The sequence below is a fragment of the Bicyclus anynana genome, chromosome 17 (assembly GCF_947172395.1).
Source record: "Bicyclus anynana chromosome 17, ilBicAnyn1.1, whole genome shotgun sequence".
Lineage (NCBI taxonomy): Eukaryota > Metazoa > Arthropoda > Insecta > Lepidoptera > Nymphalidae > Bicyclus > Bicyclus anynana.
Genome location: NC_069099.1, coordinates 1,909,231 through 1,924,939, shown reverse-complemented (window position 1 = coordinate 1,924,939; position 15,709 = coordinate 1,909,231). Strand labels below are relative to the sequence as shown.

The 15,709-nt window shown below is 35.2% G+C and overlaps 1 protein-coding gene across 2 annotated transcripts in view; it reads right to left on the bottom strand.

The window, feature by feature from the left end:
• Positions 1-2,838: 2,838 nt before the first annotated feature.
• LOC112049712 (zwei Ig domain protein zig-8-like) overlaps positions 2,839-15,709 on the bottom strand; it is a 259,870-nt gene continuing 246,999 nt past the window's right edge. Inside the window, exons 4-8 of one of the 2 annotated variants that reach the window (XM_024087720.2) lie at positions 14,942-15,152; positions 9,240-9,284; positions 7,670-7,787; positions 5,735-5,922; positions 2,839-3,814 (exon numbers count right to left, since the gene is read on the bottom strand). In XM_024087720.2, coding sequence (XP_023943488.1) covers positions 3,708-3,814; positions 5,735-5,922; positions 7,670-7,787; positions 9,240-9,284; positions 14,942-15,152 — 669 coding nt within the window. In that variant the 3' untranslated portion in view covers positions 2,839-3,707. The remainder of the gene's footprint in view (positions 3,815-5,734; positions 5,923-7,669; positions 7,788-9,239; positions 9,285-14,941; positions 15,153-15,709) is intronic. The other variant, XM_052886372.1, reaches the window with a different exon arrangement.

The following is a 15,709-nucleotide window of genomic DNA, read 5'->3' as shown; positions in this document are numbered from 1 at the left end:
AATTAAAAGAAACTTTCACAAATTCCGTTGTAATTTCCCATTCGTTAAAGAATCTTCTTTATGTTGTACCCACTCGGTAGCCATCTTTGTTTTTCATTTCCCGAGGATATGAAGTAATTCTACAATTTTCGTTGTGCCCTCTTTTCCACAGTTTTCCCGTATTTCAGAATTCGTAGTTCTCATAATGAAGTGCCTAGTGTTTCTTTGTTGGCAAATGGGAAGTTGTTTTTAATTTTTTAATAAACAGCATATTACGAGCTGGTTTTTATAATTTGTTTGACTGTTAAAGCAGGTTTTTATAAACGGTTTAACGTTAACATAAATACTAAATATGACATTAAAATAAATAATCTCATCAGTAGCCCCATTCCGCAGTACTTACTAAACCATATTATCTCGTAATATAGAAATTTACGTTCATATAAAGTCTGTAAATAAAATAGGTAGCAACCTTATATTATGCTACGCCGGTACGTCGGAGCATAGATCCTTGCACTTGGAAAAATAATCACATTTTCTCAACGTACACATTAGGACTAAAATCAGCGCTTATTTTAAGATAAACAATTTTAACCTTTTCAACCCGTCTTGGGTTGAGGTCTATTTAAAGTTGAGTGCTTCGGTTTCTGAAATAATGAAAAGGGGTCTAAAGTGAAGCGCACATTACGACTAGTTGATCTTTTAGTCTATTCTTAAATAGAGTCTAAATGTGCGCTGTATCTTCTTACTTGCAAATCTCGTTCGTACCACGTTTTAATTTAGATGAATAAACATTAACAAAAGTTGAAGGTATAACGCAAATAAGGCCATTGTATAGCAGCTGTAGTAATCTTTTAACTATTTAAAGCAAATTGTTTTCTAATATACATGTTTATTTAAACCAAGAAAACAATATTAACATATATATTTTTTATTTAATTAGAAAATAACTACAACAAAAACCAGACAAAATACAACATAATCTGCACTTTAGATACCCACGTTAGTGAAATTGAAACGTGAAATATTAATTAATATTTAATCAATTAAACATATAATTTTCCATTTTTATAGAAGTTAAATATGTTTTCTGTGGATATTATATGATAGTGAGAGGTTTACGTTTTTTGCGTATTACTGTGTTTAGAACGATATACATGTAAGAAGAATGACATTTTATTATTATTATAATTAACTAACAATAAATTGTTCTAGGAACAAATAAAAAAACCAGCGTATCACCACCCAAACGGCGAAAACGGCTACATTATTATTAACCCATTAATTAATTTATTATATTTATTATTTACAACGATTCCAAAGTATTTACAACGCCTCGTGATATAAACTTTATTATTTAATCTACAATTTACGTATGTATGTCGTTTCTCGCTTATTTACAAAACTGGCAATTTACACTGTTTACTCGTTACAACATATTAAATGTAACATAAATACAGACCCCGCAAACTACAGACTAATATGAGGAGAAAGTTGGCCAACTTCGGGGAAACGGGGAAATTTATAATAAATTGTTAAATTTGGCCATTTTCCGCGGACTCTCTTTGTTAATGCTCGGGTAAAATTTTCACTCACTAAAACTAAATCAAGTTGCAATTGTTACGCGTTTGTGGCGCTTTGCTGCGTTTGAAATGTAAAGGCTTTCGTATATATTATCAGTGAGTAAAGTAGGCTATTTTATCCCTGTATAACCACGGGATTGGGAATTACACAGGTGACATCGCATGAGAACTGCTACCATATGGTGATATAAATCAATATCTGTTGTGTATGCATTTAAAACATGTTTTCGCTTTTGGTGATTAGTCATTGTATAGTGTAATAGTTTTGTCTCTTCTCACTAAAGCAATTGCATACACGATCACAAGTTTGTAATCTGCGGAGCCTCCTAAAGTAATATTTTGTAAAAAAATATCGTAAATAATATTAATAATTAAATCACATATTTTCAATACTGTCTTATTTAACTTTAAAGTACGAAACAACATTATTGGAATAATGAAACGCGATTTTGCGCCATCTCAAATAACACTTTTAACAAACTTATTTCACATACTTATGGATTAATTTCTATATTATTCATAGAAAGAAATAACTGAAAAAAATTTAATAAATCGATTTCCTTATAAGTTTGAAATTGTTTAATCGTCTCAACCTGAATGTAACAGTTTCAAAATTTACGCCTTATACATAATTCGGCCAAGGTAAGTAAACGCTTTTGAGAAAAAAATATAAAATTAACTCTAACAAAAGTCTGCATCATTAAAATCTTAAGCTCCAACGATCTTTTGGGCTCCAATATTACAAGCGAAAGAGATTTCCACCAACCTGACCAGTGATATCTAACTCACTTATAATTCTCGTCTTGCTTAAAAAGTAAACTCAATTAAGTTTTTTGCACATAGAAAGTAAGTGATGTACAGCACGCAACCTTAAATTGGAATGTTTGGGAATTATTTGTCACTCAATTACAAATCATTGTTAGTACAAGGTCGTTAAGTTTTAGATTTCATGATCTATTCGATAGATTCACCTTTTTTAAGTTTATTGAACAATCAGTGGTATTTTAGCGAATATGGTAGCAATCTAGCAATAGAAATTAGAAAAATTATTGAATTATCATGTGAAAATTGTTAAACTCAACTTTATTTATTAGTTGACTATAAAGATCCCGTGTTTCACGGTGGGTAACGTAATGTATACTCAAATCACAGCTAGTACATTTTAAAATATTCTTTATAAACTTACCTATAAATAATAACATTAATTACATTATGAAAATACTTGAAAAATATAACAAAATTAAAATTATAATATCACAAAGTAATATCAGTCGAAAATCAAGAAACAATTAAAATTTTGTGACGTAAACAATTTAGCTTACCAAAAATACACAGCCGAATAAAGAACCTTCTCCTTTAAGAACTCAATTAATAAGATGCAATGATGCAAAATTTCACTTTGTAAATTTTGGACATCACCTATGTGGCCCATCACCTGAGACTAGTGGGAGTTTTCAATATTTTGTTACTGTTACTATCGCGTTGACGTAAACGCGAATTTATATGGAATTGAAACAGTTGTGCAGTAGTGCCACTAGATGGCGCTGTTTCAATTCCTTAGAAATTCCCGTTTACGTTAACGCGATAGTATCACTATCAAACTGCCACTAGGCCCTCTGAATGCATTGCAACAAAATGGCCGAGCTATTCCGTAGGGTGAGTTTATATAAATCGAGCGAGTTTCGATTATCATAATAGTTACAGAGATATTGAGATAAATTAAAACTTAAATTTCGAACCTCACGCTGTAGAATTTTTAAACATCTTTACAGAATAGCTTCATTACGAAGAGGCGTATCGCAAAATTGAAATTCTAATGTTTGGGATTTACCAAGTTTAAATATATAAGTACAGTCGGATGCAATCTTTAAGGCGTCTCAGAAATCAGCCAGGGACGTCGCTACGCGCAAGCATGCCGCTCCGTATCGCTACCGCTGACTTCTAAAATCTCAAGTGCATGCACGATGTATTGAATTGTCATAAAGTTTGCATGATTTCATAAAGAATTTATATAATATAATTTTTGTAAAGCAACAAAGTAAGTGAAAGAGGCCAGAATGGAGTCGCGAATGTAATGCCGATGGCTTCAACAGACTTATGCACGAACTTATGGTAAGAGGTCAACAAGTCGGCGCGCCGGGGCGATCATCTGCAGGCCATGCTGGACAGCAGGTAGGTGAGCGCCGCACAGCTCAGCTGCGACGTGAGGTAGGTGGCGCGGTTGCTGGTCTGCATGGCCGCGGGGTGCTCGCCTGCGGACAAGCCACGGGTTAAGGGCTTCGTAGCAAAGAACTTATCGTATAAAGCCTATTTCCCTATCACAGATTTCCTTATTCCTGTTTTTCCTGTTTCAAAGCATATATCCACTTTGTTTTTTTTTTAAATAAATGATTGGATGGATGAATGAGATTTATTTGATCAAAGGAATGTTTTTGCCATATTCTTTTTAATATTCCTCTTTCCCTCATTTGATAAAACTGTTAGTCCGGCATAAGATATAATCTGTTATTTAATTAGAATATGTAGTATAGTACAAATAAATGATAGAAAATATTCGCATTTATACATTGCAACTAGGTTGCACAGTAAAATTGTGACCTTGTAACATGTATGCTATATTACTAGGTATAGGGACGACAACAGTCAATGGGGCGGTTCTTTAGTTCAGCCTTCATACCTGGAAGCCTAATATGTCTGTGGCTTTTTTTTGTTATTCTTTACAAGTTAGCCCTTTGACTACAATCTCACCTGATGGTAAGTGATAATGCAATCTAAGATGGAAACGGACCAACTTCTTAGGAGGAGGATGAAAATCCACACCCCTTTCGGTTTCTATACGACATCGTACCGGAACTCTAAATCGCTTGGCGATACGTCTTTGTCAGTAGGGTGGTAACTAGCCACGGCCGAAGCCTCCCACTAGCCAAAAAATCAGTTTTAGAGTGATGATGTTTGCTTGAACAACGATCGTTAAAAAATAGCCTTTAAATATGTCCAGCCCCATCTCTGTAAAGTCACAGTTTCGAGACTTCGTTCGTTTCCATAGCAACTTCGTTGTTAGTGACATTTTGATTTTGGCTTCCTATAAAAATGAAGTTCAAATTCGAATGGCGTGCTACAGGCGAAAAGTTCATCGACGAATTTAAAAATAATGGAATGCATATTACATATACCCTGCTTTTTTATTAGGGTTTTAAAAGGTAAAATCGCGTGTAGACGCTATATGTTGATAAATAAAACAATAGTCTAGTTTTACACTAAGAATTCAAACTAGAACAGCAAACAACGAAACGATAAAATAAAAACCAAGAACGACGAAACTCTCTCTCCATTCCACAGTAACGCTGAAGTAGCACAAGCAAGGCGCAAGTTTACAAAGAGCTGTGAACTCCGCCACATTGTTCCGCATTCAACTAATAGTTAGCAGTGAATGTGTTGTAGTAATTTGATACAAATTGAAGAGATGCGAGGTGGCTGTGGCGCGGAACTGACGCGACCGCCCGAGGACTGCGCGAATAGTGTTTACGAGCTCATCATTAAAACTGTAAAATGTTGAATTTGAGTGTGTTGCTCTTGCTACTGCAGCAAAACTATGTTATTTCACATGCCAATGAGTTTATATTTTGAGATATTCTGTGTTATTTTTGTCTGAATATGTTGATTTAATTCAAAATAGTAAAACTATACTAATATTATAAAGCTGAAGAGTTTGTTTGTTACTTTTTTGCTTGAACGCGCTAATCTCACACACACACACACACATTTTCTCATACCAACGTTGACTACATGCGTTTCAATGTGATTTTTTTTTTCTTTCTTTTTTTTATTATTTCCTTTTCTTGAATGTATTCTCAGATTGTGCTTTTTATAATTGTTCTAACTATGGAAAATCTGTAACATACAGGAAATATTATATAATTGTATTCTTGGTAAAGCTGTTGATTTTTCTTAAAAATAAATAAATCTCAGAAACTACTGGCTATATCTTACACTGAAAAATTCTTTCAGTGTAAGATAGCTTATTTATCGAGGACATATTGTCCTCGTATTCCTACGGGAGGGAACCACGGGTGAAACCGCGTGACGTTAACTACTTACAATAATAAAAGGGTAGAAACTGTATTTAAATTTATTGCTCGTTTTAGAGTGTTTTTTAATCCCAAATTTCGTACCATTGAGCACGTGCACGGAGACAGAGGCGGGGTGCGCGTTGTTGGGCACGCACGTGTAGTTGCCGGAGTCGCTGAGGGACGCCTTGGTGACCAGCAGCTTGCTGGTGGTGCCGCCCTCCGTCTTCTCCGTCTCCAGGCTGATGCCGCCGCGCGGCGAGTCGAAGTCCACCACCGCGCTGCCGTGGTACCTGCCACATCGCGCTCGTTAGCATATTGTAACTACCCCCGCTGGACGTTTGTGCCCACTCACACAGTTTCCCAAGTGATTGAAAGGAACAGGGAACATTTATCATATTGAAACCTAGCGGACCCGCCCTTAGATCTCCCTAATCCGGCTTTCTTGCAAAATCTGTTCTTAGCAAACATCTAGTAACTGTAAACTACTTCCCTGCCCAATTTTATCTTTGTCCGTCAAGTACTTTCAAGATTTCGTGATGAATGAACCTTTCACATTTATATATTAAGATATATGACAAATATTCAGTAAAAAAATGGACTATTTATAAAACATTATATAACATTTCTATAAGAGTAGATGCTTACCTTCGATGCTGGTCTTCGATGACATATAATAAATGATGATAAATATTGCGTTATATTACAATTCTTACAGTAATATTTTCCTAAAAGGAATCATCGCAATCACGTCATGAATCTACTTCCATAGCGCTTTATAAATACAAATTGGCCTGAAGTTATCTATCCCGGGTCAATCTCGGGGGAACGTAACGCCGTCTTGATTCATATCGAATTTAATCAAAAGATAAAAAAAATAGGAGAAAGCTGCGAAAACAGCAATTCAATTTATAATTTATTTGACTTCTTCCGTCTTTTATGTGTACCGAATTTAAGGTCCTAAAAACGTTTTCATTGAAAACGGGGATCAAAGAGCCTCCTGGAGATTGCTTTATAAAAGTCCTTATCTAATCGGAGATTGAATATTGTTTTATATACAGTAGTACCTGATGTTGCTAAGTGAGACGGTATCAACGGGGAAACCACCGCAAATATCTTTATTGAATTCCCGAGTAACGAAATTATGGTAACCCGATCTATTTCAGATATCTGTGTTTGAAGATCTATTTTGTGTTATAATTACAGTAAAATTAACATTTCTCATAAATTATCACAGATAGCATGTTTTGGTCAACAACAGAGTTATTTTGGGTTCATTCCCTAGGACAAATTAAGATCACTATAACAATGCCGGAGTGACATTGATCTATTTTGTGTACCCACTCATACAGACTTGCCTCAGAATCACAATAAAATCTGGTGGGGGACGTTGCGATTAGTTTTTAGATAGATGAACCGCTTCGTAACGTAACGCGTTTCGACGCCACTCTGTCTGGCTTCCCTTTCTCTCACATATATGGCAGCAGGTTTACGTTATTACTTTTGTTGAGCGCTCTGAAACGCACACGTTTTTTTCTTTTATTTCATGCCTTTTTTAATTTATTTTTAAGCCTTTTATGTTTAAATAAAAAAGTGTGTGTCAGCTCCGACGCACGAATGGAGTTTACACTTTCAGATCGACTGTCTAAATAGGTGTATGTTGCCTCGCAGCTTACACTATGGACGTCTCATTACTCACGCCTGAAAGTGAAAGTTGTACTACCGACAAGCAGCAGGCCGCGGCATGCGCGCCCGCCAACAGCGGGCGACAGCGCATGGAGAAAGGTGCGCAGAATAGGTTGAGCACAAAAACGTAACGCTGTCATTCGTTCATCAAATTTTACAGCCCATATTTTTTCATTTATATGAAAAATCGATTCTTAAAGTAGTAAACTCCAATAAGAACTAGAAGTCGGCGAACTTTGTTATATAAAATAAACCACAACTGTTCACCCCCATATTTCCGCGAGTGGCACCAAATTCGAGAGAACTCCGACAACTCGAATCCCGGCGCAAATTGAAAGCTTTACTCGAACTTACCATAAAACAGAAGCACTCGAAGGCGGTGACGAGTGAACGTTCACCGAACACGTCAGAGATATCGTGCTGCCTTTCTTCACGTACACATCCTGGGAGCCCCATATGGATGCAGCCGCCGCTGCAACAAGCGAAAACCCTCCTTGACACATTTGTAATAAGGCACACGTTCCTTTAAAATCCTACCCACTATTATAGACTAGTCAACCGTAAAGTCTCAAGATTCAAACGTACACTTCTGTCTATATTTGAACTTTGAGACATGCTTTACATAGGTGAGAAACTCTTCAATTTATAACCTACGTTTGGGATTTTATCCTACTTGAAATAAATTACTTATACCTTCAAAATATTAAAGGTTACATTTATTTTAGAGGCATGTTAACTGGCATTATGAAATACTAGACATGATAGTATAGCAAGCTAACAAAAAACCAATAAGACTATGATGAAGTAGACATTATTATTCATTAAGTATATTGTGAGCAGACAAAGTAAATTTGGTAAATTGTTCTTCTTTCAAATAATTTTATTACAAACAGATGTTGCGTAGGTATTGATATAATATTTTGCTACAGTAATTCGATTCAGAAGCAGACGGGTTTTACGTTTCGATAAAATCAATTGAAAGGAGAATTTGTTTTGTCTGCCGGAGGTATCAGTACCTACATGACAATAGACGAACATTTATTATTTTAGTGGAAGAAGCAGGTGATTTACGTACGTAAATAAATATATTCACGATATCAATAAATATAATATTATACATACGAGTAACACGATCAATATCAAAGTAATTGTGGCTTGTGTAATGCGTACTGAGATAAATGATTAATTTCATAAATTATGAAAATTATCTCTTATCAGACAATAAGATATTGTGAATATATTCAGACACTTCGAAAACATCCATGTCCATCACACAATTTATTTTCAAATTGTTAGAAGTGAACCTATATCGGTGGATGCTTAAGCACAGACTACAATAAGTACAAGGCAAAGGATAGGTTCCCACTGAAAATCGTTGCTTCTACACTTAATATTATAGAGTATGTGAGTTTGTAGGGGTTAATCTTAGGATCTACAGAACTGATTTTTAAAATTCTTGTACCTGTAAATAGCCACCTTATTTACAAGTCTCATAGACTATATTACATCTCCGCACTCACACGGGAACGAAAAGTACATAGGTGACGCTGCAGGGCGTAGTATATAATATAAAACACAGTCACTAGCAATACTCAAGTATACATATAAGTATACACATCGACAACCAACGTACAGTCTGGTGTATGGCAGAAATAATGGCGGTAATACGTTAACTAATAAGCTCTGTCGCAAAGAAGCTTGTTAGTGTTATAAGCTTAAAAATAAATCAATGTTAGTACAAAGTCGCAAACGCCACTACTCAGATTAACAAATCAACCCTTCCAAAGCTATTAAAGGAACAAAATAAAAGGCTCATCAAAATAAAAACTCTACGGGACAACGTCTAAGGGTGCTAAGGAATAAAAGCATAAAGCTAATTGAGGACTAATGAATAAACAAAACGTAGTAGAGGAACTGAGAGTACCTGGGGATCGGACCGGCGGCTGAGGCGCGGGGGTGAGGGACTCATCTGGAATTCACAAGACAACAGCTTAGGGAGGGAGGAGGAATACAAAATAGAATATGACCTTAATAGCTGTGCTCGAAAGGATGCATTGTTACCAAATTTGCTCGCAGCATTTAATTTGAAGCTATTTTGTGAATTCTGTTACAATGCAGTTGTACTTTCTATTGTATTACATTTTGGATATAACTTAGAATCTAGTGATTGAAATATAGTGAATATGAAATAATGAAATAATGAAAGTTTCGTTGGCAAATTTTTTTTTATTTAATGATAAACTGATTCGCAAAAACTGGCAAATATAAATAAAAAGATGATATGAAAGCAATAAAAAAGGGTAAAAGTAATCAACAACTGCAAATAAATTTAAAATCAAGTGCGTTACCAACCGTTTTTGGATATCTACACTACGAGAGTTAAAAGAAAAGTTTTAGTAACTGAAAAAAAAGAAAACAATAGTGCTAAATCTAAAAAGCAGTTCAGTTAGGTCACGTATCGTAAAATACCCAAATCTTGACAAAATTCATAAAATAAAGCAAATAAAGCGCCGAAACGAAAGGACGAAACGTGATAGCACGGAGTTTTATAGTTGCGTATGAAATTTATGCACATTTCGCTACCGTCCAACATTTTTCAGCATAACAAGCGCTGTAATTGGCTGGAGCAGAATTTGAGAGGCGCTTGATATATATCTGGTAGTCGAGCGTGTACTGATAAATGACTCTCGTATTACTACAAACGAGGAAGATGAAAAACTAGCACGTGAAAGATAAAAAGTGTACAACTTGGCACACAAAATATTTCATGTTGATTTTCGTGAGGATCGCAATTTTAGCTTGCTTTGAAAATGTTACTTATATTTTTCCTCAAAAAAAGGACAAGAGGCCTGATTTTTTTGACGGATCAGCAAGGGAATTTCTGGTGATTAATTATAATTACTTCCTAGTCACATTATATTGAAGTCAATGTTTCATTATCGCAGTAAATTTTTTGGGAGCTGTTTGTACTGTATGATTAGTGATGTTATTTATATACCTACTACTACCTCATTGTTACCAATTACGGTGCATGGGTCCTGGGTCTTGGAATCGACAGTCGACCTTTTTTGGATTTGTTTTACTTGAATTTCCCAAAATTAGTATGTAATGAGCTTACCATCTCTGTGCCGGCTGAGCATACGTTAAGCCATTTGATGTTGAAGTTTGGTTATTTTTTATACAAAAAATCCTGATGTTGATTATAATTTATTACTGATACTGTAGTTAAGCGCCCGTCTAAATTATATTTTTCAATTAGTGCGAGATAAATTGTTTATACTGATATTATAAAAAGATAAGTGTTGTGGTATTGTAGGGGTAATATCTGGATCTACAGAACCGACTTTTAAAATTCAACAAAATTCTCAAAAAAGTTTGTGAGTGTTAGAGGCTATATTTTATCTCTGTATTCTCACGGGTAGGTACGAGTATTACGTGGGCGAAACCGCGGTGCATCGGCTAGTAAACGATAAGTAGGGCAATTCATATCGTATAGCTGGCTAGATAGATAGTTGATAACGTCATCATCATCATCAATATTATCAACCCATATTCGGCTCACTGCTGAGCTCGATTCTCCTCTCAGAATAAGAAGGGTTAGGCCAAATAGTCCACCAAGCTGGCGCAATGCAGATTGGCAGACTTCACACACACAGATAATTAAGAAAATTCTCTGGCATGCAGGTTTCCTCGCGATATTTTTCTTTCACCGTTTGAGACTTTGTTAAAATGCACACACTTAAAAGTTGGAGGTGCATGCCCTGGACTGGATTGGAACCCACATCCTCCGGAATCGGAGGCAGAGGTCATATCCACTAGACTATCACGGCTCACGGCACGGCTGGTATTTAAAATACCTATGTAAAACTATAAAATGTCAGAGCTGAACTTATAAAATATGACGAAGTTTTGCTCCAAAGATGTACTAATAGTTAATTTCACCGTTTTCACGATTCACGCTAAATTTATTCTCAAGCAAAAATATTATGGTAATTTCCCTAAAATACCTTCCATGTAATATGCCAAGGTTTGGAAAGTTTGATAAAATTGCTGAAGTATGAAACAAAATTAGCATACGTTCGCGTTGGCGTTTTACCGACTTTAGGAAAGGTTGAGATTCATTCGTAACGTATTTTTGGTAATGTTATTCATAGTTACTGTAAGTTTTTTACATTTATTTGAAAATTTTCGTCTATTTTCATTTTATACTAGTAGATTCTCAATGTTTTTATCAGCGCAATTCTTGTTTCGTAAATACGGAGATTAAATATAGCTTATGTTTCTCGTTAATAATATTTTTTTCCCTTAGTGAAAGAATTTAAAAAATCGGTTAAGTTGCTTAGTTGTGAAATCTCATAAGCAAAATAACATCATAATGAAAAAGACAAAAAAGTTTATCATAGATAACAAAATTTACAACAATAGGTTAAAAAAACAGAAACGGTACAAAAACAGTTAAAAAAAACTTAAGGTTAAAAAAGCTCTATATGTAATTCAAACAAAATGAGATCTATTTTTTATTTGTCACGCAAACTGGGAAAGTATTACAAAAATCGGATCCAAATATCGTTATTCTAATGTAATAGAGGTCGACGAGACCAGGGAGGTCGCATGTTTGATTTGAGGACAATATCAAAGGAAGGGTTGGAGTTTTTTCGAAAGCCTTGACATTGAGACGTGATGAAGTTAGCTTTTTGACCTTTATCTATTTTATAAAGGTACCTGAACTAAACGGGGTCTCGTGAAATTTCAGCTCAATTAAAAAAAAAAACGATAATTTGAACTCTACAAAGTTATTAAATCTATACTTCAATTTGAAAGAAGTAAGCGTTACTTTACAGAAGATCATTATCACACTAATATTATAAAGGCGAAACTTTGCGTGTAAGTATGTATGTTTGTTTCTCCTTTACGTTGCGGCTACTGAAGCAATTTGGCTGAAATTTGGAATGGAAATAGATTTTACGCTGGATAACACATGGGCTTTTTATCCCGGAAAAGTCCATGGTTCCCGCGGGATTTGTGAAAAACTGAATTCCACGCGGACGAAGTCGCGGGCGTCCGCTAGTAAATAATGAATAATTGATAATTATTGACGTAAGTTTTTGTTGTCATATGTCATGTCATAAAATTTATTATTATTTGTCAACTTTAAGGAACGGCAGGTAATATTTTTTTTTCTCCTTACAGTGATTTTGTTTATGAATAAGTTTTTATTTATAATTCAAATTCAATACAATAATTTTGCTTAAAACTTTTTATTATCAATTTCAAATCATCAATATTTTATTTTTAATTATAATTTAAAGTAATCGATGATTGTGTACCTAGTTTAAGGGCTAAATAATCAATAAGATACGGAAAGACTACCATTTCAAATGATTGCCAGAATTAAACAAATTCTCACAACAGATCAAACAACTCTGTCAAGTTTAAACAATAATATCTTCATGAAGGAGTATCTCAATAACTCTGAATATTGGCTTAAGGTATTCTCTAATGAGCAGCCGAGCGGATTCTTCCGAACAAGAGATTATTGGCCAGTGAATTTCGTTGTACAATTATATTGTACCTTGGTAGTGGATTACGCTCAGAAGTTTGTAGTAACTTTGTGTATCGTATTTCTATTTATAACGGATTTCTAATTAAGCCATTTTATAATAAAATGGCGAACGGTTTTGTACGAGTGGAAGTTTTTTCTCAGATAAAAATCACTACCTACGTACGATTCTATTGAAAAACATTCTGTATATTGTGCCAAGCTAAGCCTTTTTTATTAACTAAATTTAGCACAGCCTTATCATTTATTTTTGTTCACATCAAAGCCTCAATAGCTCCATAATCATGGGTCAAATTAGCACTGAGAGGTCGTCAGTTCGATCCCCGCCTGTTGATCTATTTTTGTGCCAACTCGTTGCCTCCACAGCCTTTACGACTTGGAGGCATTGATGTATACTCGTATCTACATATGAGTACTATATATATTGGTTATATTTAAGAAAAAAATAATATTATGGCTGAGTATCACAACGGTAAAGGGGCTGTATTGTAATCGAGAAGTCCAGGGATCGATTACCCCATCCATGTTTATAATTTAATACTTAGGAGTCGATATCACGTCAGGTTCTATTTTCCTTTCATTAACTAAACTAACTTTTGCCCACTTTTTCATCTCTTATTTTAAATTTTTTTGCTAATTTGAAATAATACAGTAATACGGCAATATTATAATCTTACAGTATATGTAGGTATACGAATACATGAAAATTATAAACAGCTGAAAAGGCGTTCTTCTTATCCCAAATATAATTTTTCACATACTGACAATATGTTAGCAGGAATGAAATTCACTAACACCCTCAAGATATGCGCAGCGGAGTTGTAACCTGCCATACGTCGTCATGATAATGTAACGAATGGTCGGAGCCTTCGTACAAAGTAGCGAGCATTACTCTTGCCCGTCCGTAGGCGTCGAGCAGGGACAACACTTATAAAACGCAATACTTTCACAACACAGGATGCCTTGCGGTTTTAATATCCTAAAACCGGATAAATATTTACGCACATAAAGTATGAAACAAAAAATATTTATTAAATTATGTATACCGATAGTGAAATGTGACCTCTGCCTTCAATGCGGAGAGCGTGACTTTTCAATTGTATACATTAAAAAAAATTAAATAGCTTGTGAAGCAAAATCATCGTGAGGAAACCTGCGTACCTGAGAATATTTATGGTTCTCTGCGTGTGTGAAGTCTGCTAATCCGTACTTATTGGGCCAGCGTGGTCGACTTTTTATTTGTGATCAAAAATGTAGTGTACCCACATATTTTTGTGGTACGAAATATCGTTAGTGTGATCTAACACATGTCTGCGTATTATGGTAATGCTATTTGTATTTATTACTTGCTTCGCCGTCTTTCGCGTGAAATACAGAATAAGACTAATTTATAACATGATTTTGCCTGCGACTTCATTTACGAACATCTTTTTTTGCAACGTACTTACTGTTTTACAAAGTATAATTCAGGGATGGAAGTTGTTTTTAGCAAGATAGTAAGTATGATAAATTATAAAACAAAATCGTCTGCCCTCTCATTAGCGGGATGAAGTATAATTTATCCTTTATCGGGAAGTGTATTTTAAAAACTATAAATGCATGAATGAGTAAAGAAAAAAACTAATGAATATCTTTAAAGTCGACAATTTACGAAATCAAGCGAGTCGCATGGATCGCTGGATGCAGACAGCTCAGGATCGTGAAGTTTGGAAGTTCTTACAAAATGCCTATGTCCTGTGCTGTGTATTCCTGCTGATATGATGATGAAATGATTTAAAGTTGTGATATACGTTGGTTTTTAAACTTAGTGATGTAGCCATTACAGGTTTTTAGACTATCACTGAATAAATGGCATTAATGTACTTGAGTCGAAGAATCAATTTTTAGGTATAAAGTTTGTAAATTCGTGAGGGATAATATCTGCTATATTTCCAATAGGAAGCCACGTTATTTGTGATTGTCATGGACTATTTTGGCAACTACGAGTGTGAGGGTGAAACCGCGGGGCGTTTGCTAGCTATGACAGAGCATAAACTGTCAAGTGAATAGTCAACAAGTGAAGTCACCTTCAACGTTCAACACGACGGCCATGTTGATCTTGGGCTCCGTGTTGATCTGGCACTCGTAGACGCCGGCGTCTCTCGGCTGCACGTAGTCTATCTTGAGGTCCCAGTCGTCGGACGGCTCCGGGTGCAGCACGCTGAACCGCGCGTCCCCCGTGTACGTGAAGATGTGAGACGTCAGGATGTGAAGGTCTCGCTTCCGCATCCAGGACACCTGCGGGAAACATGTTACCTTCAAAAACTATTATCACAATCATCAGCAGCCTATTTTAACGTCTCTCAGGGCCAGGCCTCCCTTCTAAAGGATAATAATGCAGGTGTGTGTGTGTGTAAAGCCAACAGCTTCCCAAATGATTTTTAAAGGGGAATTCCCATCCCTGGCCCAGGCCTACTCTAACCACCCGGCAGTTTACTTATATCTAAAAAATCTTGGTATTCTATAGATATATAAAATTCAACTTTAATAATTAAATCATTATATTATCAAAAAAAATTTGCTACGTCGTTTTACGGAATTTTTAATTTATGTTTAATTTATTCACAACAGGGACAAGCCAAGATCGTTGGCCATACAGCCGCAGTTTTACGATACTTTTTGAAGACTAATAATGATTGGTTTGTTGGTTTGTTTCCTTGTTTGTTAAACAAGACAGCTTCAAATATTACTTTGGTGCACCGGCGAACATTTTGTTCTAGAAAAGTGATAAAAAATGTATTTTTATTCAAGAAACACATATTTATTGAGCAAATTAATGAACCAGATTTTTATCA